This window comes from Leptonychotes weddellii, chromosome 8 (genome assembly GCF_054177405.1).
Source record: "Leptonychotes weddellii isolate Sample4059 chromosome 8, ASM5417740v2, whole genome shotgun sequence".
NCBI lineage: Eukaryota > Metazoa > Chordata > Mammalia > Carnivora > Phocidae > Leptonychotes > Leptonychotes weddellii.
Window position 1 is genome coordinate 32,556,897 of NC_138376.1, and position 24,898 is coordinate 32,581,794.

At 55.8% G+C, this 24,898-nt stretch overlaps 1 protein-coding gene across 27 annotated transcripts; it reads left to right on the forward strand.

The window, feature by feature from the left end:
* Window positions 1–244: 244 nt before the first annotated feature.
* Window positions 245–24,585, forward strand: TJAP1 (tight junction associated protein 1). 27 transcript variants are annotated; one of them, XM_081828316.1, is made up of 14 exons: window positions 245–327; window positions 830–922; window positions 8,734–8,823; window positions 9,461–9,597; window positions 9,690–9,818; window positions 16,702–16,799; window positions 17,534–17,659; window positions 19,479–19,507; window positions 20,234–20,395; window positions 20,653–20,719; window positions 21,010–21,039; window positions 21,815–21,922; window positions 22,026–22,109; window positions 22,803–24,585. In XM_081828316.1, exons 7-14 carry the CDS (start codon window positions 17,561–17,563, stop codon window positions 23,907–23,909), a joined length of 1,686 nt encoding a protein of 561 aa, XP_081684442.1. In that variant the 5' UTR covers window positions 245–327; window positions 830–922; window positions 8,734–8,823; window positions 9,461–9,597; window positions 9,690–9,818; window positions 16,702–16,799; window positions 17,534–17,560; the 3' UTR covers window positions 23,910–24,585. The 27 variants fall into 27 exon arrangements, with proteins under 27 accessions (XP_081684442.1, XP_081684444.1, XP_081684451.1 ...); XM_081828318.1 differs by lacking the exon at window positions 8,734–8,823; XM_081828319.1 differs by lacking the exon at window positions 830–922 and having other exon boundaries at window positions 255–327.
* The last annotated feature ends 313 nt before the right edge of the window (window positions 24,586–24,898 follow it).

Below are 24,898 nucleotides of genomic sequence, written 5' to 3' on the forward strand. Positions count from 1 at the left end.
CCTCTCTCTCTTTCTTTCTTTTCTTTTTCTTTCTCTCTCTCTTCCTTTCTTTTAGTACCAGAATCTTTCTTCACTCTTCAGCTCTTGCCTTACCCATGACACCTCCTTCCTTCTCCAGCGGCCAGGCCTCTCCAAACCCTGCTCTTAGGAGATCCCCATCTTTCCTCAATTATCCGGTGCCCTAATTCCCCAACCCGAAACCACGCCCCTAGCCACGCCCCCGATGACGCGCGGCGCCCGGTGCGTGGGGATTCCCGCGGCCGTGGCCACTACCCGGCCTGCCCCGCGGCAAGATGGCGGCGTGAAGGCAGCGGGCAGCGGCAGAAAGTTTGTTGTGGGATTGGAGTAGTCGGCCGGGAGGCTAGAGTTGGGGGGGATCGTGGGGACACTTTCGCGGAGTAGGGGCGGAGGAGGGACTAGCTCCGGGGTTAAGAAGAAGAAATGGGATGTTGGAAGGTTGGAGGTGGGGGAAAAAAAGAGGGAGATGGGGCGGAGGGGAGGGGGCCTACGATCCAGTGGCGGCCCTGGGGGAGGGGTCCATGGCGGGGGGAGCACAAGTAGGTTTGCAGGCCCTGGAAAAGCAGTCACAAATTGGAGAGGAATTTCTAAACCGAGAGTAAAGAAGCCTGGAGCTTGTGGCCGAGCCCAGACTGTACTGGGCCGGTAGGAAAGAGGTCTTTCCCATGGAGGAGGATAGTGGGGAGGGGGGCGGAGAGACCTGGAGGATGCTGGGCAGGTTTGGTATGGAGGAAACTAAAGCGTCAGATGACCCTTCTGCAGACTTAGATCAGCCTTTCCAGAGTTCCTATAGCATCTGCCCCAATTTCAGCTGAAGACTCAGGGGCCCCAGGGACTGGAAGAAATCACAGTACCTGCTTGGAAAGAAGAGGTAGCGACCTGCCCGAGCTCAACCCCAGAGCGGGTAAGGTGGCCTCCAATGACAGGCTGGCATGCTCCCTGCAAGCAGGATGCATGGGCTCAGAGTGATACCGAGAAACATTTAATCTGAAAAGGGCTCTCTTCTATAGCTGTTGCCCTTTGCCTGTGGTCTGTAAGTTAGTGTTCTGTTCAGATTGCACACTGCTTTTTGAGAATTGGGTGTAGCATTGAGCCTTGTATGCCGTCACCTGTAAAAGTGAACACAGCCAAGGGCCTAGAGATGAGGCTGGAAGTGCTTTAACACATCCCTGTCACAAGCAGTTTCCTACATGCTCACTGTATCTTTTTCGGTCTCCCCATCACATCTTCAGTTTGGCATCCTACCTGAAGTAGAGATTTGTGGGTGACAGATGGGGGGGAGTCATGAGAAAAAGTCTGCATTCTGTCACCAACTCCTGAATTCACTCTTGCAGCAGGTCTCCTTCTTTTGAGCTTTCTTTTGGTAAGAAAGGCTTATTAGTGTTTCTTTGGGGTTGTGGATTTGGTGGGTAGGTGGGGTCAGTGGAGGAGGAAAAGCAGGTTGAGGTTAGGGAGAAGAAACCCAGATCAGTTTATGGTAAGGGGTTGAGCTGACTGGTGTAAGGCTCTGGGAATATTTATTGTATCACTCTCTGTCTCTGAGATCCCTGATATTTGAGAACTGCTTTACAGTCTGGATCAGTGTGGTGATGGGAGGACAGGGTGGTACACCTTTTCTAATAGCTTTCTTCTCTTCCTTTGTATTCTCCCCGTCCAACCACATTAAAAAAAAATAATAATAATCAGTTTCACTAACCAAACTAAGCATGGCTTAAGAGATAGTGGATTTGGGGTTAGAGAAAAGGAAAGGGGTTTGGAGCCACAAAGCGCAGTGCATACGGTCCTCACTTCCTTTGATGCCCTGTGGTTATGCCCAAGCCAGATTTGGGGGCAGGCTTTTTACAGAAGCTTGTTTCATGACTGGCCTCTACTCCATGATTGGATTGGGAGGTCTAGTTTGATCTAGGACTCCTCACAACCATCTCCTGCTCCCTGACTGCGCCCCCCCAAAAGGCTTGTTATAGACCAACCCAAATCACTGTTACTAGGCCAGCTTCAATACCTTCAGGTATCCGATGTTATTTAGCTATGACTCTAGAAGGTTGGGAGCTTTCTCTTCCTGAGGACAATTTGTGGATGCCTCCTTAGAGTTGTGATCAGCAAGGGCAGTGTGGGGAGCACACATAGGGGTTAAGAGCACTGATTCTGGAGCCAGAATTCCTAGTTCAAATTCTGGCTTTACTATTTGTAGCTCTGTGACCTTTAGAAATTGTATAGCTCTCTTTGCCTCAGCTTTCTCATCACTCAAATGGAGATGGTAAGAGTACCCATCTCATAAGGTTGTTGTGAGGGTTAAATAAATTAATACATTGATGTATTTAGAACAGTGACTGACACTCCATACATAATTGGTGTTACTGTGCTGGTCAGATCTCAGCACCGACTTCTTCATGATTGAACCTGGTGTCTCTCTGTGGAGGCCCTGTACTGGTTTGAGCTTCTGTCTTGATGTTAGAGAGATAGGCGCAGCTTTTGAATAGTATAGATTTTGCATGTAGTGAGAACATCTTCGTTAAACTGTTTAAACTGATGTTAAAATGCCCATGATTTCCTGTTTGAAGTTGTGAGGTTTTAGAGTTATCTTTGTAGTTGAGCTATAACAGTAGTAGTGCTTATTGAGCACATTCTGTGTCTGGCACTGTTGTAAGTGCTTTAACTGTATTAACTAATTTAAATTTTTAAAAAGATTTTATTTATTTATTTGACAGAGAGATAGCGAGAGCAGGAACACAAGCAGGGGGAGTGGGAGAGGGAGAAGCAGGCTTCCTGCCGAGCAGGGAGCCCGATGCGGGGCTCCATCCCAGGACCCTGGGATCATGACCTGAGCTGAAGGCAGACGCTTAACAACTGAGCCACCCAGGCGCCCCAATTTCATTTTTATAACAACCCTACAAGCAAATACTTCCATTGTCCCCATTTTACAGATGAGTAAATAGAGGTATAGAGTGGTTAATTTGTTCAAGGTCACCCAGCTAGTAAGGGGCAGAACTGAGATTTGAACTCAGACTATCTGGCTTCAGCAATTGAGCTTCCTTTTTTTTTTGATTTGGTATGAAATTAACTCTTTATTAAATATGCCTAGTGGCAATTTGTATCTCTTGTTTATTTGTCATGATGGTTAGATTGTAGTAAACTTTTTTGATTTATTTAAAAACTGTTTTAGGAGCTGAGCTCTTCATCACAGCTCTCTCCTTCTCAGATATAAAAACTGGTGCAGGGACTGTGGGAGGGAGCCCACTGCCCTGTTAGCCAAATCTGGACTCTCTCTTCATGATTCAGCTTGGTGACTGCCCTTTGGAAAACCTTGGACCTGGGTTGGGTGAGTGGACTGACATGAAGATCCACCCTTAGCATACATTAAGGGTGTGTGTGTGTATTAATGTAGACATAAATAAAAGGCTCATTTCTGACTTTGATTACTGACAGGAACAGCTGAAGTAGCCATAGTGTTAAATTCTTAGACAATCTGGATGTCATCTTTGTTTTAAAAATAGCAGGTGGCAAACTACACAAAAAACCCACAATAGGTGGCATTTTAAGCAGTGCCGGCCCTCCAGCTTGAGGGGAAAGTGGAAGACAGATATGCTTCTGCGGAAGCTCCTGTGGAAGCTCCTGTGGTCTATCAAGGAAGGTCGTGGCTCGGCGCTTGCCAGTCTCTTTCTCTTTAGCCAAGCCGGAGGCCCACATGCAGGCTTGGGGCAGAGGTGTGCCCATGGTTTGATTGACTGGCTTTCCTTTGCCCTGCACTTAAGAATCACTCTTCCCCTCCTTCTGAGTCACGTCCTGTCTATTTAACACGCCCTCAGGGCCCATCTTTTTCTTTAGTAAATGACTCTCTACCTTGCCATCAGAGTAGGCACGTGCCTGATGTCTGAGCAGATTTCGGAGGAATAGGGGGCTCAGGACTTAGGGCTCTTTCTGGGAATTCCGAGCCAGCCCTCGAATGACCTTTTTCTACTTGTGGCATGTGAGATTTTGAAAGTTAGTATCTGTCAGTGTCTGTTCCCCTCTGCCATTAACTGAGGAGCCATATGTTGTCAGGATAATGTACTTTATCTCGATTTGTGCTGCAGTCAGCATGCTGAAACGTGTCATCTCCATAAAGTACACCTTTGTGTTTTGGTAGAAGTCCTTAGACTTTCTGGATTCAGGTCTCCTTTTAGCAGATGATTGAACTGCAGGCTGAGGCTGATAGATTTGGATCCGGTTCTCTGCCTTTACTGTTCTGGTTTTGTTGTTCACAAAGTCCATTTCTTCTCTTAACACCCCTTATTCAAGTGTAATCTTTGCATCTAATCCCTTCACCTTTTCCTCACTGCCATATTCTGAGAGCCAGGGACCTCTGGGTAAACCCGGCCTTCGTCTCTCACCTGGATTCAGCCTCTTCTTTTTTTTTTTTTTTTAAGATTTTATTTATTTGACATAGAGTGAGAGAGAGAGAGAGCACAGGCGGGGGAAGGGTCAGAAGGAGAGGGAGAAGTAGACTCCCCTGCTGAGCAGGGAGCCCAAAGTGGGGCTTGATCCCAGGACCTCGGGCAGCCGGAGGCAGCTGCCCAACCAACTGAGCCACCCAGGCGCCCCACAGATTAACAGCTCTGTGAGCTTATTCTCTGTAGCTTCTGGGCCTTTGCACTTGCCAGCCCTGCTGTTTGGAATGCGCTGCCCCCTCCACCCTTTACCTACCTCTTTGTCCTTTATTTATTTATTTTAGAGATTTTATTTTTAAGTAGTCTCTACACCCAGTGTGGGGCTCGAACTACAACCCCAAGATCAAGAGTCGCATGCTCTACCGACTGAGCCACTCAGGAGCCCCCCCCCCCAACCTCTTTGTCCTTTGGTCTCAGTTTAAATGTCTCTTAATTTGGGGTCCCCACTCCTTTTGTGCCTTTCCTCTGTGCTTCTGTGTTAAGACTTAGGCTGCGTTGTAATTGTCTATTTACTTGTCTGACTCTCCCGTGACTGTAAGTGCACTGATAACAGGGACCATGTCTTAATCATTATTGTATTCTACCCTTTAGGATAGTGCAAGGCACTGAATAGGCACTTTATGATGCGGTGGGGCATATAGAATGCATGAAATGTGGTGGGGAATCTCTCCCCATTTCAGTCTGACTTCCAAGCTGCTGTGAGAATTGTCTTCCAATGAGCAGCCTCAGTTCTGGCATTTACCATGTTTTATGGTGATTTCTCAGTTTACTTGCTGGCCTCTTTCACTGAGCTGACCCTCTGTAGAGGAGAGACCCTCCCTGACCATGGGATGAGGTGGGGGGCGGATGGGGAGTTGGGAGTGGGGTGAGCGGGGTGATAGAGTCTGATTTTGGAGCAAGGCTGACCTGGTTGAATCTTGATTCTGCGACTTACCAGCTGTGTGACTCTGGACAAATTGCTTAGCTAGTAGGACTTTTGGTTTTGTCGCCTGTACAATGAGGGTGACATTATCTTTTTTGTAGGAGTATCGAGCATTAGAGATAATGAGTTCATGGCGTGTAGCAGGGCACCTGTCATGTGAAGGATACTCAGTTAATATTTGCTTAGTAAATGAGTGCCATTCTGGAAAACACAATGAATAAGAAAAAGGCTTTGTTTTATTCAAGCTAGAATAAGCCTTTTGATCTCTGCCAGGTAGCCAGGAGCCTTCTTGAGGTGGGAGTAAAATTGGAAGAGTCTCTTTATAATGAAGCAATATAAAAGCTGAGACTAGGGACATCGTCAATGAGTAGCCTGTGCAAAATAGTTGATATTTCTCCCCATCTTTTGTGTTGTAATGACTCCTTTGATGGATCCCCTTTACGTGAGGTTGGCGGTGACCTTGGTGGCTATAGGTGGGGGTAGGTAAGTGGTAGATTTGTAATGTAGTTCAGGCTGTGGATGACTGGATGGGGTGTTTGAGGATTCATGTTCCCTGGTGTTTTATGGATTGAGAAATATTGGGTGAAGCTGATAGAACACATCTAGGCATTCAGGAAGCTGGACTTCTTGGCCCTAGTTTTCTTAGGGTTTTGATCTTGTGTCACAGAACAGGGCTTAACTCAGATGCTCCCCAGAAATAGGGCTGGTAGCTGGGAGTTCACTGTCCCTTCTTTGCCTTTTTGTTTTTAGTGTAGTTTATGGGGGTAGTTCTTAGGGCACCAGTTCCCAACAAACACCCGAGGAATGTGTCTCCAGAAGTCTAGACCTCTTAATTGTATAATGCCAGGTGTGCTCCAGTTTGAGTTTACAGTCCAGATGAGGAAGATAGGTTTGAGTTTTTCGGAGGGCAGCCTTCTCGTCTGGTCCTTGAACCCCTGCCCCAGCCAGCTGCCTCTCCTCTGGGCTCTCAAAGCAGGTACCAAACTGTATTTGCAAGTGGCTGTTAACCTGTCTCTCTCCCACTCGGGGCAAGATCTTTTAACTCGGGAAGCTTCTTAGAGGCCCTCCGTGGTAGGTGCTGAGCAGTCCTGGTTACTGTGTGACCCAAACCGGTCCTTCCTTCTTGAAACGAAAGCAGGTCGGACCTATCCTCTGAACTCTTAGGAAGCAAGGTCCTGTGTAAACAAAAGGTGAGGGAATTAGCAATAGCATTACTAGTTATTGTCTAGAGTTGAGTTAATGTGGTTCAGTGATCTTCCAGGTGCTTGGCTTCAGCTGTTTCCCTTTTTAGCCTTCTTATGTTCTAGGAACACATCCCTACGCCAGCAGTAGAGGTTAAAAGCAGAGGTGAAGCACACACCGGTATATTTTCTTGCTAACCACCATCTTCCAACAAGTCTGACTGCTGGCATCCTCTTTGTTACTCATTAAGTTCCTGTGAGTGCCCCATAACCTGCTTGCTTTTCTGGCCGTATTGCTCATTGTCTGGGTGCGCTCCCCGCTCACAGCCAGGACCCACTACAACGTTGTTAATGCCTACACGAGTCAAAAGGACGAGACAAGTAGCTGAAAGTGACATGATGGGGTTTTCCCTGGGCTCTACCCCTTGCCCCTCAGTGTGGGAGTGCACGGAGCAGTGTGGCATATCTTTGCCAATGGCGTCTTGGCAGGGCTGGTTAGCTGCTTCGTATGTTCAGCCGATTTGAGAGGAGATGGGGTGAGGCCAGCAGGACGGGGTTGTGCTGTGTACATTTAGGCTTCAGAGGGGCTGAGTCTCCTGCACTGGCCGTGAGTGTGAGAGTGGGACCTCTCGTTAGTTACTATCTCGTAAGTGCCAGCTGTCTGCGAGGTGACCTTTAGAAGCTGGAAAGGACACGGCCCCCCATTTGTGAAGAGCTCTGCTTTCCCAGTGAACTGTCGGGGGGACCTCCCTGAGGGCGGGGCCGGGAAGTCAGTCTAGACTGTGCTGGCCTCGCCGTGTGCCTCACTCAGCTAACAGTAGCATAGAACGCTGGGTTTATCATTTGGGGTACTGAACAGGCCTCTGCACCTTCCCAGGTAAGCCTGCGCGGTCTTCAGTCTCAGAAGCCTTGGAGGGCCTTTACATCAGGGCAGAATCGTCAGGGCTTTCCTGTGGCTCCCTAGAGGAGGCTGCTTTCCATGCTTTGCCCTGGGATTGGAAACAGAGTTCTATCCCAGTTCTGTCTGTGGTCTTGGGCAAGTCACTGGTCTTCTCTGTCCCTTCAGAATGGGAGAACTCCACCTGTTCTTTGGGCCTCATTGGGCCACAAGAATCAAAGGACATACAATGGAAGGCAAGTGCTTCCAGGATGGTAAAGCACAGTGCACACGGAGGGGTTTTGTCCGTTTGTCCAGGAATGCTGTTTTCATCATAAGCATAATATGTGTCCTTGCATAAAATACCAGCCATACAGAAACATATGCAAAAGAAAAAGTGAAAAGACCCCCCCCCCCTTTCTTCCCCCACTGCTCCTGTCTAAGCCCCTTTCCTAGAGACAGGGAACTATCCTGTTTCCTTCTAATCATTTTTGTGTGCTTCTAGACATTCCTCATGTATCTCTTGTACTAAAAACACAACTCAGTTGTAGTCCATGCTGTTCTTCAGCTTGCTCTCTTCACCTAACACTTTACCTGGGGTCAGGCAGCCCCTTTTGGAGCCTCCTTCCCAGCTCAGGGGCTTCCTCTGGGGCTGGGTCCTTGGGAGGGACGGAGAATCTTTACTAGAGGTTCTCACCATACCAGGCCTGCTGGTTATCTCTGAGGGGTGGTTTTTTATGCTGCGATGAAGTCGTCTGGCAGGAGTTCCCTGAGTGGGAATTGGGATGGTTCTAAACATGGTGTGGGCACCACCTCTTCCACCTCATAGGCGTTTCTCCCCGCTGCGCTTCTGGGCTCTGCGGCTGGGAAGAGAGTAAACTCACCTGATTTCTCAACCTCTGCTTCAGCGCACAGACAGTCCCTGGTTTCTGAAATCCGCCTGGATTTACCTAGGTTACTTGCTGCTCTGTGTTTTGAAAGCAAACCAGACCTGGCTGGTGTTTTTCGGTTTTATTTGGGGGCGAGGATTCCGAAGGGAGCCTGTCAATGGCCATGAATTCTTAGCAGTCTAGGGAAGAGGTCAGAGCCTATAGGAAGAGTTGTTCTTTCTTCTCGGTGGTCATCTCCCCCTCTGGGGTCAGGCCTTGGCCTTTTGGGCTCTGGGGCTGTTGTCAGAGTACTACGGGGAACCCCGGGATTAGGCAGTTGGGAATGATAAACCTAGGCTTGGGAGGTGGACCAGGCCCCCATGTGGTGCCAGGGTGGTCGCTGTTCTCCCTCCACCCTGAGTCGTCATTTCATCCGCAGGGCTTTCCAGACAGAAGAGGAATCCTTCTGGTTTTTCCTTGCCAACATGGTGCCCTCTCAGCACAAGCAGTACTTGCTGCTATATTTGCTGTAGGTCTCCTCTCCTGCCGCTCCAGGGGTCACATCTTGTGGGGTTTCTGGGACTCCGCCACTGCGGCTCCATTTGTCTTGAGATCTCTAAGCCACGGGGGGTCACTTCCCCTAGGGTGGTTCTGGAGGCTTTGGGAGAGATGTTTTCTGCTGTTCCCTCTCTGGGCACTGCTCGTTCTGAGCGGGTGGCATGGTCACTGCTGGGTGCGTGAGGAGCCTGGCTGCAGCATGGCCTTTATCCTTGCTCTCTGGGCTCCTCTGGGGCAGCTCCCTGGGAAGTGCCATCCCCCTGGCCTGTCAGAAACTGAAAGGTGGCACCGTGCCACCCCTTCCCACGGCTGGCCCAGCTCTGGGCCAGGTCACACACTGCCCCATTGTATGGTGCCTTCGATGCGCTTCTTGTCGCGGCCTCTGATCCCCGCGCCAGTCCTCTCCTGGCGCCTTGCCTCGGAGCCTGGGGGCGGTGGCGGGGTGGGCTCTGCTCACACAGGCCCGGGGTGGGTGGCCGTGGCAGCTGTGGCCGGCTTTGTTCTGACAGCCCCGCTTTCGGAGCTGTGGTGCGGCCTGGCAGCGGTGTCCAGGGAGAAGGCAAGGCAGGGGAGCGGCCCTCTGGCAGCCGTGCCCCCTTCCGCCACAGCTCCCCTCTCTGCGCTGACCAACCAGAGAGCCCTGTCACCTGGGGCCAGCCAGCTGGACTCACTGGTTGGCAGGGGGCGTGCTGCCCTTCCGCCTGGCATGATCTGTGGATGGGAGAAGGCCCCCGAGGGTCTAGTGGTAAGTCTGGAGGAGCTTCCCCTGTCAGAAGAGCCCAGTGTGTACCCTCAGGCGTCTTGCAGCTTGGCATTCCTTCTGCTCTCTCTTTGCAGCTCCGGAGTCGGGCTGCTCTCAACCAAGCTGTCTGTTTATATGGAGTGCCTGGAGGGCGTCTGCCATGAGTCTGTCGCTAACCGTGCTAACCAGGAGAGCTGGCTGGTTGGGCAGAAGACACTAACCCTGTGAGTCTGACCTGGGCCAGCTAACCTGCCCTGGGGGCACCACCAGCAGCGCCTCTTGTCACCCCCCACCCTCCCCCAGCCAGCCTGGCTGCCTCCTCCCTTTAGCTTACCTCATGCCTCCTCTGTTCTCTTGCCCTCGCTGTTGTCTCTCCATCTTCCCAGCCTCCTTGCTGTGGTGTGTGTGTGTGTGTGTGTGCGTGTGCGGGGGGGATATGTGTCTTCTCTAAGGCCGAGAGAGGGGGATTTCCTCTGCACAGACGCCTGCCCATCTGCCAGCCTGCTGCTGGCTTCTGCCGACCCCAAGCTCCCCTCAGTCAGTACCGTGCTGCCTAGCTCTCCCTTAAAACGATTGGTTAGAGTTTCTGTTCAATCTGCTCTCAGCATTATGGAATTTGAGACTTATCTCGCAGTGACCATGCTCTGTTTCACACCTCAGAGACAGATGCAGCCAGAGTGGGAGGGGAGTTTTCTTCTTGACTGGATAGTTGCTTCCCTTTGTCAAGTGGGGAAGACTGAATGGTGTCCCCATTATTCTCACCCCAGGATAATCATTTAGGATCAACTGCAAGGTTCTCCTTAAGGTTGGTGGGGGGGATTGAGGAAAACCGTGGCCTGGTTGTGGGAAACTCCCTGGGCAGAGAGTGAAGCTGAAAGGTAGAGTCTGGAACCAGGTACTCACCTGAGATGTAGCTCATGGCACCCATTGCTCTGGTAGGTGGAGTGGGTGGAGTTTGGCCCCCCACCGCCTTCCATGTGTGGAGCTTCAGGTGGACTTTAACCGAGAAGAGCTGGAAGGGCACCTCTGCCAGAGCAGGCGGGCCCTAGCTTTGGACTGCACAGTGGGCCTGGGAGAGGCCTTGGCCTCAGACTGGGAGACTGGTGACCAGCCTGCCTTAGAGAAGCTCCCACCAGACTCCCTTCTCCTTCCAGGGTTGGAAAGGAGAAGGGGGCTCTGGGGATAGCAGGAAGGCCGATTGCTCGGGGCTCCCTGGTGTTCTGCGCAGGTAGCTCCTTAGACAGCCTCTCTGGCTCCAGCCTCTGGAGTCCGTGCAGTACTGCCTAGGCTGCAGGGGGGGGGACTTGGGATCCGAAGGCCCTCTGGGTGGGCTGTTTCCCTTGGGCCAGGAGGGAGAAGCAGGGAGCTTCCTGCTAGTATGGGGTGTGAGAGGGTGTAAGGGCTGCCTGGATGTGTAGGGACCCTGAGTCGGGAGTAGCAAGCTGGAGGGGTGCCTGGTGGCTGGGCTCTGACCAGGAAAACGAGGGGCCTGCAGCGGCCCTTACCTTGCCTTTCCTTAGGCGATGGCATGGGGACTGTCAAGTGCTGGTTGATCTTGGGGACTTTTGTCCCTCTCTTTATTTAGGGGAGGTTCCTTGGATCATCATCAATAGTTGTCTTCAGTCCCTTTGTTCCTGTCAGGTGTTTGCTTGAGTGAGAGGCCAGCTGGATAGACTTGAGGTATTTGCTCAGGTGGGAGCCAGCTGAGCTCTCGAAGGTCCCCAGCACTAGTTTGGAGTCCTCAGGCTTACTCTGGGGCAGAATAATTCCCACCCACTTTTTAAAAACCTGTCAGTCGGTACCGCTTAGAGCAGGCAGGGGGCCAGGTCAGGGCCGCAGGCAGCTTGGCCCAAGAGGGTGAGGTTGTACTTGCCCAGAGGGGTGGCAGGCATGGCCGCTGGAGGGGCAGCAGGGCTGGTCTGGGCACAGCCTGGCATCTCCCAGTCTAGTCATCGGCCCAGAGCAGAGCCTGCCCAGGCCCCACCCCATGCTCTGCTGGCTGCTTGCCTGCCACGCGCCCAGGATTGCTGAGGGCTTTGCTCATGTACCTCAGGAACAGCTGCGTGCCGGAAACTGGGGGCTGGCAGCAAGCAGGAGGGGCACCCGGGGGGGCGATGTGGGGGAGGGCTGAACCCAGCCAGCTTTGGTCGGGTGGGCTCGCCGTGCTGGGGGAGAGGGGCTGTATTAATGGTGGTTGGGGGGGGCTCCTTGCAGGCAATCTCCAGGGCCTCTGCTGGGTCGCCTGGCTACAGGGCTGGCCCTTGCAGGGTGATGGTTCGTGTTTCTTGGGCCTCAGTTGGATGCAGACCCTGAATTTCAGAGTCTTGAGAGGCAGCCAGGCTTGTATGGCAGGAGCGTGCCCTGCCCCCGAAGGCGCAGCTTCCTCCAGGCCCGCGGAGTTCAGGCTCTCTATCCAGGGCTTACAGCCGAGGATGATTCCCACAGAGGAGCACTAGGTCCTGTGTGACCAGACATTCACGTTTTAGCCATTGATGAGCGGCTTTAGGAAGGGCCTGTGTTTATTTTTGTTACTTATTTGTGTCGTGCTGGGTTCCACGGGGGGAATTAAGGCAGCATAAAACACAGCTGGAGTGTTCTGGAAAAGGGCCGGTTTCCTTTCATTCTTAAAGTGGTAGTGATTGCTAATTGAGTGATTTTGTTTGACTTTCTTCAGGTGAATTAGGAAGCGCTTTAATGATTTTTGTGGTGATGTGTGGCCCCTCCCTTGCTTGAATCGGTGACGGCTGTGAGAAAAAAGGCATATCAGTAGGTTCGGAAATGGTCTGAGCCCAGATAAACTGTTGGGGCCATAATTTCTTACAGAGTGTGGGTGATGTGGGGAGCAGGGGAGGCAGCCGGGCTCCCTAGGGCAAGGCAGGGGAACCAGGGCGGGTGGAGTGAGGTTGTGGAGCAGGACTTGGGCAGCTGGAGACCTCCGTGGGGGCAGACTGAAGTGTGAAAAGCCACGGAGCCACACCCATTTTGGTTTCACTCCTGTCTCCTTCCGTAGGGGCAACGCTGGAGGCTCGGACCTCCCTTCCTCTCCTGAACCTTTGACTTTGCCCTGGGCAGACCCACAGAAAAGATGGCAGAAGGAAGTAAGAGGGCGCCCTGAGCTCTTGGGCTTGAACCTTCTTTTTTTTTTTAAAGATTTTATTTATTTATTTGAGAGAATGAGAGACAGAGAGCACGAGAGGGAAGAGGGTCAGAGGGAGAAGCAGACCCCCGCTGAGCAGGGAGCCCGATGCGGGACTCGATCCCGGGACTCCAGGATCATGACCTGAGCCGAAGGCAGTCGCTTAACCAACTGAGCCACCCAGGCGCCCTTGGGCTTGAACCTTCTTGCTGACACCTACTGTGGGTGTCTGCAGAGAGTGGGAGTGAGGATATATGGTTTGGGGAAAATCTGAATTCTGAAGGTTTCTCCTTACCCTGCTCCATCTCTAGCAGCGGTGAGCCCTGACCGTGGTGGCAGCCCCGGGTCACATCCGGGCACTTACCCACAAAAGGGAGCAGGTGTGAGTCCCATCTCCTGGGTAAAAGGGATGCTTGGCAAATTTTTTTGTCCTTTGATTAAAGGCTTCTGCCCAGTCAACGTCCGGCGCACATTTTTCCTTATATCTGCCTCTGACTACACTCTGTGCTCAGCTGTTCAGTGGGTTCACAGTGCAGGTTTGCTGTGCGTGCTGAGTCCCATTTCTAATGAAAGTAGACTTTGTTCTCTGGAGGCAGCTAATCGTGCCCCATGGGCTGTAATCAGGGAGAAGGTATTTAATACAGGGCAGGCGGCAACAGGCGGCCTGCACTGACTGGCAGATTGCAACATGGCAATTAGGAAGCTCTCACCCCACTCTTCGCCCCAGCAGAGCCCGAGGAGGCTCTCCTCTGAACGGAGTTTGAGTGAGTGAAGAATGAATGCTATGCAGAGGAGGAACGGGGAGGCGGTGCTCGGGGGGCGGGGGCCTTGAGGAGAGCCCCTTTCCCTTTGCTTTCCCTTCTCCAGGCTGCTCTGCGTGTCTCCCTCAGGCACTGCTGACCTGGGTCAGCCAGAGGTTTTCACCTAGGCCTCAGCCTTTCTCCCCATGCACAGCTGTCATAGTGCAGACCCAGCGGGTGATCTGGTAGCCCCACATCCCGAGTCCTCTGCCCCAAGTTCCTTGGAGCTCAGGTAGTTTGGGGTGAGGGGTGGGAGTGGGATTCTTCTTGGTCAATTTTTAGGCCTTCCAGAAGACCATTTTCTTGGAGGTGTCCTGGAGCCAGCTCAGCAGCCAGAGGCCAGGAGACCCCAAAGGCCGCTTGCTTGCTTATCCTGGCCCGTATCCCATTCTGAGTTAGCCAGCTGCTTTCCCTGGGGACTTCTTCTTGACAGGGGTTTGGGAGCCCTCCTTGGGCTGAAACCACTCCAAGGCAACATGGGAATCTTTGGGTGAAAGAGACGTGGCCAGTAGAGGCCGCACCTGGTGGTTGGGTCTTGCCGGTGGGACTGCTCTGCTGTCTTGCAGCTCGCCTTTTAGCTTCTCCTGGCTGTGGGCCTGGTGTCTAGCTGCTTCTCGCTTTGTTCTCCAGTGTCCCTGGCATGGCTCTCCCTCCGGGGTCTGTCCTGCCTTGCTGTGCTTCCAGTCAAGGACAGTGGCCTGTCAGGCCCATTGCATTCCTGTTCAGTGCTGGAATTGTCTCCCTGCTCTTCCCCCCCCCGCCCCCCGCCACCGTGGGCTGGATCTGGGGCACTTAGCGCATCTCAGGAGTTGGAGCTAGGGCCCCAACATGTACTGGTGTTTATGGACATGGGGCAGGGAGTGAGGGTGAGACAGACTCTCCCTCCTGGGCTTGTGCTGGGGACACTGCAGGCTCTTTTGCAGACTGTTTCCCTAGTGGGCCTTGCCTTCTGTTTCCTCGGTTGGGAGTGGCTCCCTTCTTGTGGCTCTGATGTGTATGGAAAGAGTAGGCTCTGGCCAGGATAGATAACTGCTTGCCCTTGCTGGCACCATTCATCCCGGAGCGTCGTGTTTGCAGTACTCCCCCATCTCCCTGCTATAGCCACTTCCACACTGTCCCTCAGCAAGCCAGATTATCTGGCCAGAAAAGCCCTGGGAGTATGTGGTGTGAGGCCAGGGAGTAGAGACTTGCCATCAGGGTGAGGCAGGATCTGTGACAAGTAGAGCTAGGGCTGCGGGGCATGGAGTGAAGGCCACTCTCCTTCAGGGAGGATCCCCAGGTACCTGAGCGTGCCTGTGTGCTCCTTGCATGCCTACCTGCCATCCATTCAAGTGTCCTGGTACCTAGAGGCCAGAGTGGGTATTAGCAAGAATAGGGCTAAGGAAGAAAAGAGGCTGAGAATCGAGGGGGTCCGAAGCATGGCCTGCAGGGAGAAGGGGACTGCTCAGCTGATGGGGGTACAGATGGGAAAGGGAGCAGGCCCAACTCTGGAGCCCCCCCGCCCCGGATTTTGTAGAGGTTCTTGGCTTCCTGTATCTCTTATTCCACGTCTCTGGCTGTCGCCTTTTCTAACTCATGTACCCCGCACTTAACACCCTCAGACTATCAGCACCCAGCTATGCAGGCTGGCTTGGAACTTTCTGGGCCTCTCCCCCAGGCCATAGGAGCTCACACCCTGCGGCCCGCAGGAGGGGTAGCCCCGGGGAACCTGCGGGGGTGACTTGTTTGCTCCCCCACACCCCAGGAATGTGCTGTCCTTTTGGGCCCGCCCGGATTCCTGTGCAAGGAGTCAGCTCGACACAGCACACTGCTTGTGCCCTGTGGGGACATGTCCGCCTCACCATCAAAGGGGTGGAGGTTGGCGGCTCGTGCCTGCTGCCATGCCCCAGCTCCCCCCCAGAACTCCAACCGGAGACCAGGCTGCCCAGACAGAGGAGGGAGGCCACTCCTGCTTGCCCACCCTCCCTACCCCTTCACCGTTCTTCCTGCCCCAGGCTCTGTTGGAATGTGACAGGAGTTGTGGCCAGGGCATGTCCCGGCAGCAGGAACACATGCTTTAGCCCGCAAGGCTTCCCTCAGCCCCCAGCTCTGTTTAGGAGGATAGTGGCGGGAAGATTGCTTATGCCCGAAGCCACCTAAGGTTACTGCCTCCACTGGTCCCTGTGGTGGTTACTGCCCCCGTGCTGCGGCCCGGCTCATTACAGGAGGGGGCAGAGCCCGGCAGGCCCAGAACTTGCCGGGGGCCTCACAGGTCACTCAGTCTGGTCCCCTGTGTGTGGAAGAGAGACCAGCGAGGGACTGAGCCGGGGCCACGCGGGGTGTCAGAAGCAGCACAGCCTGGAGCCCAGTGTCTCAGCTCCCCAGGCTTGGGCCTTCTGCACCGGAGTTTCGCAGCCTGGTTGCTGTCAACATTGTGTGCTGATAATTCTTCATCGTGGGGCGCTGTCCTGTGTGTGGCAGGATGTTCAGCAGCATCCCTGACCTCTCCCACTAGATGCCACTAGCTCTCCCCTCTGTTGTGACAGCCCTTCACACGTGGCCAGGGATCTGGGAGGGGGCAAGTGAGAGAGATGGGGGACCCCAAAATCACCCTCGCTGAGATTGCTCGGTCATTGCTCTAACTGCTGGTTTTTCAGATTTTTCTCTCCTGTGCCTACCCTTCTTCATTGCAAAGTCTGTGTAAAACCGTTACACACGGAAGTAGTCTTTGGGCTCCTGGAAACATTGCTAGGAACTTTTCCCAGCAGCTTCTCAGTCTCTACTAGGCTTTTTCCTGGTGTTCTCTTCTGCAAGCCGTGTTCCCCAGATCTCTTAGTTTCCAGACTCTGAGAGGCCTGGGAGATGAACAGGACAGATGTGGGGTAGGATAGGGACAGGACAGGACCAGACCTATTCCAGAATCAGGCATGTGGTAAGCTGAGGCCATGAGCACATACAAGACGTGCATGTGTGTCGTCTGGGCCTGTGACCGCCGCTTTCATGGAGAAAGGAGCCCCGTGCTTCTGGTCCTCTCCTGCCTCCGCTGCTTTCCCCAGATTCCCTGGGCCGTGGCTTTTCTGCCTGGCTCTCCCTGGGGGGCTTCCCAGTCCTGGACTGGGTAGGCCGGCTGAGGGCACTGAGAGACCTGCAGCTGACACCTGGTTTCCACTTTCTTTCCTTCTCCGGTTTCAGGAGCTGTTGGCTAGAGGAAGTGGAGGGGCCACGGGATGCGGAGAGCCGAGGGCTAACTGTGGGACAGCGGAACAGAGAGAGCTGCCGACAGTCAGACGGTATGTCCCTGGGGGGCCTGCACTCCTCCTTGGCCCCCTTCCGGAGAGCCTGGTGGGCCAGGGGGCAGGCAGGTGGCCCCTCGTGGTGGGGGCTGGTGAAAAGAGAGTGGTGGAGGCCAGAGAGGCTTGGCCTTCAGGACTCTCAAGCTGGGAGGACCCCCCCAGGGTGCCTGGGTTGGGGGAGCATCTTCAAACCCTTACTTTCTGGTTACTGGGGGTGTTTTTGTTTGTTTGCTTTCTGGGGTTTTTCTGAGCTCACACATATGGAACGTCTCCTAAGTACCAGGTAACTGTGGTTAGTGGCTTATGTAATCTTCACAACAGGTCTATGAAATTGGTGCTCTCCTCATCCCCAGTGTAGAGTTAAGGAGACTAATGCAGAGGGAACAATTTTTCCCTCTGAGGCACTTTTGTAAGCCCACAGAGGTGAACAGTGGGCTGCTCTTAGATACCTTGTCCCACTCCGAGGCTGTAGTCCACTCTTCTGGTGCCCAAGCTGTGGGCCCTGCCTTTCCCACCCATCTGGTCGCATTGGGCCCTTGTCCCCTCCAGCACTCCCCTGACCCATGGTCACTGATACACCAGAGTCCAGGTTTCTAATGACCCCAGCAATGGCCCAGGCCTGTCTGTGTGCCTGGTGGCTCCTACATATGTCCCTTTTACTGGCCTTTTTCCCTCAGTCCAGGGGCCTCTTGCCCACTCTCTGAGCCTCCTCCTCCCTGGCTTCCCCACAGCAGGTTGAGGAGCCCTCACCTCCCAGAATGACCAGTGCGGCACCTGCTAAGAAACCGTACCGTAAGGCCCCCCCTGAGCACCGGGAGTTGCGGCTGGAGGTTCCAGGATCCCGGCCGGAGCAGGAGGTCAGAAGACTTATACTCCTACCCTGGCTGGCAGATGCACGCCCCTGAGGCTGGGTGTCTGACTGACGTCTCCCACCTGAGGGCACTTCTGGGCCCCTGAGTGGGGGTGTGAGTGTGGCTTTGCTGATTTACGCTTGGGGGCTCCTAGCTGCAGCCCTGCTGGTGGGGGCAGTGGAGGCTTACAGGACGGCTGTGAGCACATGTCCCCACGTCAGGGAACCCCAGAGTCTTTATGGCTCAACGGAAATGCTCCCAGGCAGTATTGTTTTTCCTGCAAGAGGCAGCCCACCAGACACTGAGGGTCCTCACACGCGGGAGGCTGGGACTGTGTGGAGGAGGTGGTGCTCTGGCTTCTTCCCACCAGACCAGCTGTTCTTTGCTGTCCCCGGAAGTCCGGCCCTTCCTCTAGCTTTGCCTGGTCTGGCTAACATTTGTGAAGGACACACTCCCCGCCAGGAGCTGTGTTAGGTTCTTAGGAGGCCTTCTTTGGGCCACTGTGAAACAGTCTCCAAACTGGCTGTCCTCCCTCATTCGGTTTCCTCTCAGGAGGACGTGAGTGTTGCAGTCAGTTCACCTGGCTGCTTGTCCCCACCCTGTTGCCGTGCATAGAGCACGTTTACAGAACTCAAGAGAGCCTCCGGACCTGCTGAGCATCAGGTGTACCGTGGTCCGCTCTGGTCCAATTCAGGGCAGGGATGCCGGGACTTGCCCGTTTTCAGTTCAGGGAACATACAGTAAGAAGGCCAGGTATTGTGCTAGGTGCCATCCTGTGGGCATTCCCTTGGTTTTGTAGATGAGGACACTAAGGCTCAGCAAGGTTAGTACAAGCAGAGTGTGGTAGAATGGGATAAAATCCAGGTGTCCTCGGCTCTGAAGCCCATGGTTCGGGCCACCCACCTCATTTTCCGGCCTGTGATCGGCATTCTGAAGCAGTCGGCTCCATTTGGAGTGGGCCCCTTGACGTTTCCCTGCTCTGTGGCTGGCTGAGCTCTGGCTCTTGGGCTGTGACCAGCGTGGGGGCTTCGGGAGGATGGGGCAGGAGGCTCCAAGCAGGACAAGGGTAAGACATGTCACTCCTCTCAGTCAGGACTAGACCAGAGGCTCTTTCTTTTTTTTTTTTTTTAAAAAAGATTTTATTCATTCATTTGAGAGAGAATGAGAGAGAGAGAGAGCGCACATGGGAGGGAGGAGGGTCAGAGGGAGAAACAGACTCCCCACCGAGCAGGGAGCCCGATGTGGGACTCGATCCAGGGACTCCAGGATCATGACCTGAGCTGAAGGCAGTCGCCTAACCAACTGAGCCACCCAGGCACCCCCAGAGGCTCTTTCATCCATGTTCTTGTTCCTTCTGAGCCCCTGGAAGGGCCTGATTCTGCCCCATCTTCCTCCAGGGGCCAGGAGGGCTTTGTCAGAGCTCAGAACCCTACTGTAGCTCACTTGGCTTCTTCACTTCTCTGGAAGGTCTCTGCCATGCCTGCAGGGCTCACTAGGAGCCCAGGGAACAGCTGGGAGGCTCTCTTTATCCCTGGGAAATGCAGCGTGGGTACCAGGACTCATTTGCAACTTGCTCTAGAATTACGAGAGGGGTTGGAAGTGGTGTGGGTAAGGGTGAATGTTGGAAGGGGTTCTCGAACCTTCTGGTTGGCATGGGAGAGAGTGATCTAGGCTTGTCCAGATTGCCTCCATCTAACAGGGCCCACTTCTGTGAGATTGTTTGGGCTTCAGAAATAGCCCTTTCCAGGGCTCTTTGGGGGGTGGGCAAGCAGTGTGGGCCTGTGGTCTAGGGCTGAGCCTCAAGCTTCCATTCTTTTGTGCCCAGGAACCCCTGACTGATGCGGACAGGATGAAGTGAGTATCTGCTGCCCGAGAGCCTGCCCTGCCTTGCCTCAGCACTTCCCTCTTAGCTCCAGGCAAGGCTGTTGGTACCGCCGGGGCTTTTCATTGGATTAGGTAGAAGTAAAGGTTGGGTGGGGTATTTAGGGACTCTGGGAGGAGGCTTGATGTGGATGTTCCTTCTGGAAAGAGTTTTTGTTCCATGGGCTCCAAGAGAACCTGGAACCGAGGAGGTGGGTGCTCGGAGGGGCCTGCTCTTGCCAAGGAGCCCTTCCCCAGCTCCTGGTCCTCCTGTACCAGCTGCCTCCCTGCAGCCCTTTCTGTCAGCCCCTCAGGCCTTTGGAAAGGAGGTCAGTGCCGGGCTGGGTTTCTAAGAGACTGATCATGGAGCAGCCTGATTGCGCGGTGGGGTAACTGGAGCTGGAGGGCGTGGTGGCCGGCTGGCTTAGGCTGTAACCAGAGACAGATGGGGGAGTCTTACCCCCCACGCCAGTTCTGTCTTCTCATTCTCAGTGGCCCCCGCACTGCCCCCAAGCCGGGCTGTGTTCCCAGGGCCAGCAGGCATATGGAGTATGCTGTCCCAGACTCAGACTCCTTCTCAGGGAGTCCCTTGCCCCGCCCCGCGTTGCCTGTGCTCATGTCATACCTACTCCTTCAAGCTTCTTGAGCCCAGCCTGGGGTTCCAGGGCTGGCCCATCTTAACGTGGATGCCCCTCTGTCCTTGACCCCTCCCCCCGCCAGGCTCTTGCAGCAGGAGAATGAGGAGCTCCGTCGGCGCCTGGCCTCGGCCACCAGGCGCACCGAGGCCCTGGAGCGTGAGCTGGAGATCGGGCAGGACTGCTTGGAGCTGGAGCTGGGCCAGAGCCGCGAGGAGCTGGACAAGTTTAAGGACAAGTTCCGCAGGTGTGGGAACGAGGGGCCAGGCATCATGCACGCATACACACGCGCGCGCGCACACACACACACACACACACACAGACCCCGCCTGCCCTGTTCATTGGAGGTTAGCGGGATGAGGCTTCAGAGATCATCTGATTCTGATGGGGAAAGCGAAGCCCTGGGAGGAGAATGACCTCCCCCACATCCCATATCAGGGAGGGGCTGAGGAGGGCCTGAGGAGCAGATCTTGACCCAGGGGTCGGCCTTGTGTTCCTCCACAGGCTTCAGAACAGCTACACGGCTTCTCAGAGGACCAACCAGGAGCTGGAGGACAAGCTGCACACACTGGTAATCTCTCCGGGCCGGGGGGGTGGGGGGTGGGGCGGGGCATGGGGCGGGGCATGGGGGCACTTAGGCTGGCACTGTGCTCACAGCATAGCAGGGGGCTGGGACTTGCCTGGGGAGTGCCACTGTGCCCTGGGGCTTGGGAAGGGGGCGGGACAGTGGCGGGCAGGGGACCGCAGTGTGTGCTGTGCGAGTCACTGTGCGAGTCGGGACTGTCTTAGTGCTCACACTGTTTCTCTTCTCTCCCGTCTTCCCCTCACGCTGCCGCCGCCGCCGCCGCCCTCTCCTGGCAGGCCTCTCTTAGCCACAGCTGGATCTTTGCAGTTGCGTCTGAGTTTGTGTGTTTTCTCCCTTGCCCTGGCCTCCTCCTCAGCTGAGATCTGGGGTTGCTGGGGCCCCGGCCCTTTGCCTCTGCCCCCTGCTTTCCTCCTCCTTACGTGAGGCCCGCTCGGTACAGTGCCTCCCTCCTGGGGGACAGCTGCGGAGCCGGCTCTTGGCTCGGGCAGAGGTTCTGGTTGATGTCACCACTGAACACTCACGGCTGCTCGGCTGTGGTGGCAACAAGCCCAAGCCATTTGGCCGGGGGCGGGGGCGGGGCGGGGAGCGGGGTGAAGGGGCGCCAGTCCCTGAACTGAAGATCAGAGGGCTGCTGCTGAGCACGCTGCTCCCTCCTGGCTCAACTAGATAATCTCACAGGCGCCCCCAGCTGCCACCCAGCCCCATCCCTCCTCCCTCTTCCTAGCCTGAGCCTGGAAAGCGCTCCACGCGTAGGCTTTGGCCCCTGGGTTTGCACACTTACTCCTTCTCAGTTCCAGCTGCCTGACCTGCTGTGTAGAGCCCCTTGATGGACGGCTCTCGTATGGCCTCTGTCCGGGGCCCCGGTGGCAGCAGGTCTTGTTCAGAAAGCCCCCACCCCACAGCCAGCCCGGAGAACAGGAGAGGTGGCTGGTCTCCTTCTGTCTGTCCATCGTCTGTCTATTCCATCCGCCTTGGCTGCCCCAGCACCTGTGGCTTCCTGTGTCTCTGGGCTGGGAGGAGGCGAAGGGGAGAAAGGCCGGCGGGGGCAGGGGCGAGGTTCACATGAGTTTTGTGCCTCAGATCAAGAAGGCTGAGATGGATAGGAAGACGCTGGACTGGGAGATCGTGGAGCTGACCAATAAGCTGCTGGACGCCAAGAACACCATCAACAAGCTGGAGGAACTCAACGTACGTGCGCCACGGGGCCCCTCCCGCCTGCGGCTGCCTCGGCCCCGGCGCAGCCCCGCTGCCTGGAGCGCGGCTGCCCAGTGACCCCCGCCTGTGTCTGCAGGAGCGGTACCGGCTGGACTGCAACCTGGCTGTGCAGCTCCTCAAGTGCAACAAGTCCCACTTCCGCAGCCACAAGCTCGCCGATGTGAGCCCAACGGCGTCTCCCGTCCCCGCTGGCGCGAGCCCCGCCCCCTTAGGACTCCTCTCGCTCGGGGTTTGATACCTCACTCTGTCCTGCCTCCACTCCCCCTTTCTGCTTTGCCTTCCCCTCGCCTGCGCGTCTCCTCTCAAGTCAGTCAGCTCTGCCGCTGGTCGGTGTGCGTGCGCTGTCGGGGCCATCGCTAGGGCGGTATTTCTGGAACAGAGACAGGGAGGCGCCCCATTTCGGGGTCCCGTGCCGGAAGGTGGGGGTGGCCATCAGCTGTAAGCCTATCGAGAGGGGATTAGGCCCAACTGACCGCCTTCCCCCAGGAGGCAAACTCTGGGCCCGAGGCTGATGGGGTGTGTGGAAGGAGCGGAGGCTGGCCCGAGGCCGCTGGCCGTACCCGCCCTCAGACTTCCGTCTGGTTTGGGCCGAAGCCGCAGCTGAGGTGGGGGGAGGGGGCGTTTGAGAGCGCGTGGCCCTTAGGGCTCTGGGACCCGATGCTGGGTATGTTGCTCAGACTCTTCAAGTCGGTTCGCCCCTGCCGAGCGTCAGAGGCTCTGTGAAATGAGGCTGTCCCCCGGCCTGGTGGGAGACCCGCGTGGTGCTGCCCGGGCGGGGGCGGGGGCCATTGTTTCTGCTCTGAGGCTGGGAGCCTTCATGTCTCTCTTCCCTTCTCCCGCTCTTTTGCCCCAGCTGCCCTGTGAGCTCCAGGACATGGTCCGGAAACACCTGCACAGTGGTCAAGAAGCTGCCGGCCCGGGCCCCGCCCCTAGCCTGGCCCCGGGGGCCGTGGTGCCCACGTCGGTCATTGCCCGAGTGTTAGAGAAGCCGGAGTCTCTGCTGCTCAATTCGGCGCAGTCGGGCAGTGCCGGGCGCCCCTTGGCTGAGGATGTCTTTGTGCACGTGGACATGAGTGGGGGTGGCCCGGGTGACCCAGCCAGTCCCCCGGCCCCTGGCAGTCCCCCGCCGCAACCCAATGGAGAATGCCGCTCTCTGGGCACTGCTGGGGCCTCCCCAGAGGAGGAGGTGCCCCTGCCAGCCTTCGAGAAGCTGAGCCCCTACCCCACCCCATCCCCACCACACGCGCTGTATCCCGGCCGCAAGGTAATAGAGTTCTCTGAGGATAAGGTGCGAATCCCCCGCAACAGCCCCCTGCCCAACTGCACTTACGCTACCCGCCAGGCCATTTCCTTGAGCCTGGTGGAGGAGGGCGGGGAGCGGGCCCGCCCCAGCCCAGTGCCCAGCAGCCCCGCCTCGGCCCAGGCCTCGCCCCGCCACGAGCCCAGCCCTCTCCCCCCTCTCCCCCCGGCACGCAGCGCCCCAGCCAGCTCTGCCGGCTCGGAGGAGGACCTGCTCGCCAGCTGGCAGCGGGCCTTTGTGGACCGCACCCCGCCCCCGGCCGCTGTGACCCAGCGCACAGCCTTTGGACGCGATGCACTCCCTGACCTGCAGCGCCATTTTGCTCTGAGCCCCACTGACAGAGATGAGGAGGTTCTGGCACCTTCTTCCCCACCTGGTGAGAGTGGGCTTTTGCTGCCCACGGAAGCTGACTGTGGCCCTCCCAGGGAGGAGGAGGAAGAGCTGAACCTGCCCGTCAGCCCTGAGGAAGAACGCCGGAGTCTGCTGCCCGGTGATAATGGCACAGAGGAGGGGCCTGTCGCTTCCCACGCCGAGGGCAGGGCCTGGGCACTCCCCAGCTCCAGCCGCCCCCAGCGCAGCCCCAAGAGGATGGGGGTGCACCACCTGCACCGCAAGGACAGCCTGACCCAGGCCCAGGAGCAGGGCAACCTGCTCAACTAGGGCCCCCGCTTGCCTTCCTGCCACCGCTGCCCTGGGACCGCGGGAGGCCCCCCCGCCCCCCGGAGCCCTCCTGCCTCAGGCCGGCTCGGCTCTGCTCCTTGTGTGGGGCAGGGGCAGGGCTGGCCACACCGGGCCTTTTAGCTGCATTGACTATGACTGGCACCAGCTTGCCTCGTAGTTTTTCCCTTTTTTCTTGGAATATGTACTCCCCAAAGGCAACCTGCAGCTGGGGCTCAAGACCCTTCTTCCGGTCAGCCCAAATTGGGCTGCTCTGGGGCGCTGAGGGGTCTGTTACATCAGTGTTCATCCTCCATCTCCCTTTCATACCCCCAAATTGTTTTCTTGTTTGTTTTCTGGGGGTGGGAGGGGGGCGTCGTTGGGATTATTAACCTCTAATTTCTGTTTTCCGCCTGCCTTCCTCCCCTCAAGTCCTCTGCGCGAGCTGTTGCCTTCAAGGGGCCCTTGGGGGATGGGCGAGAGGACTCACTCAGGGCTCGCCTCCGCTGTGTCCATCCTCCCTCTGGAAGGGAGGAGAGGGAGGGATTCAGGGGCCTCAAGCTGGGCTCTAGGTGAGGCCTGGCCCCCTCCCAACCTTGGCTCTAGACTGTTACTCCCAGCTTTGGGAAGTTTTCACATCGATGACTATTTTAAAATTAAAATTATTTTACTGATACGGCCTAATTTGTCTATTAATGATTTTCCTTGTGCCGCTCTCCTCCCCGTTCTTGAGCATTCCTAGTCCTAGCCAAGTTCTGGTCTTCGCTCGTGAGTCCTCCCCGCCGCGCCCTGCTTGGGGTGTCTGGGGCCACAGAGCATCAGGCAGTGGGAGAAGGTGTACCTCAAGTAACCTCGGCAGGGCCCCCGAGTCTCTCCTCGAGGCGGGGTCCAGTCTGACCTCTGGAGGTGAGCTCTCTACCTTAGTTATGATCCTTCTGGGGGCCTATGTAAGGTGTCACCCCAGAATGCCAGGTCCTACGAATCAGAGACCT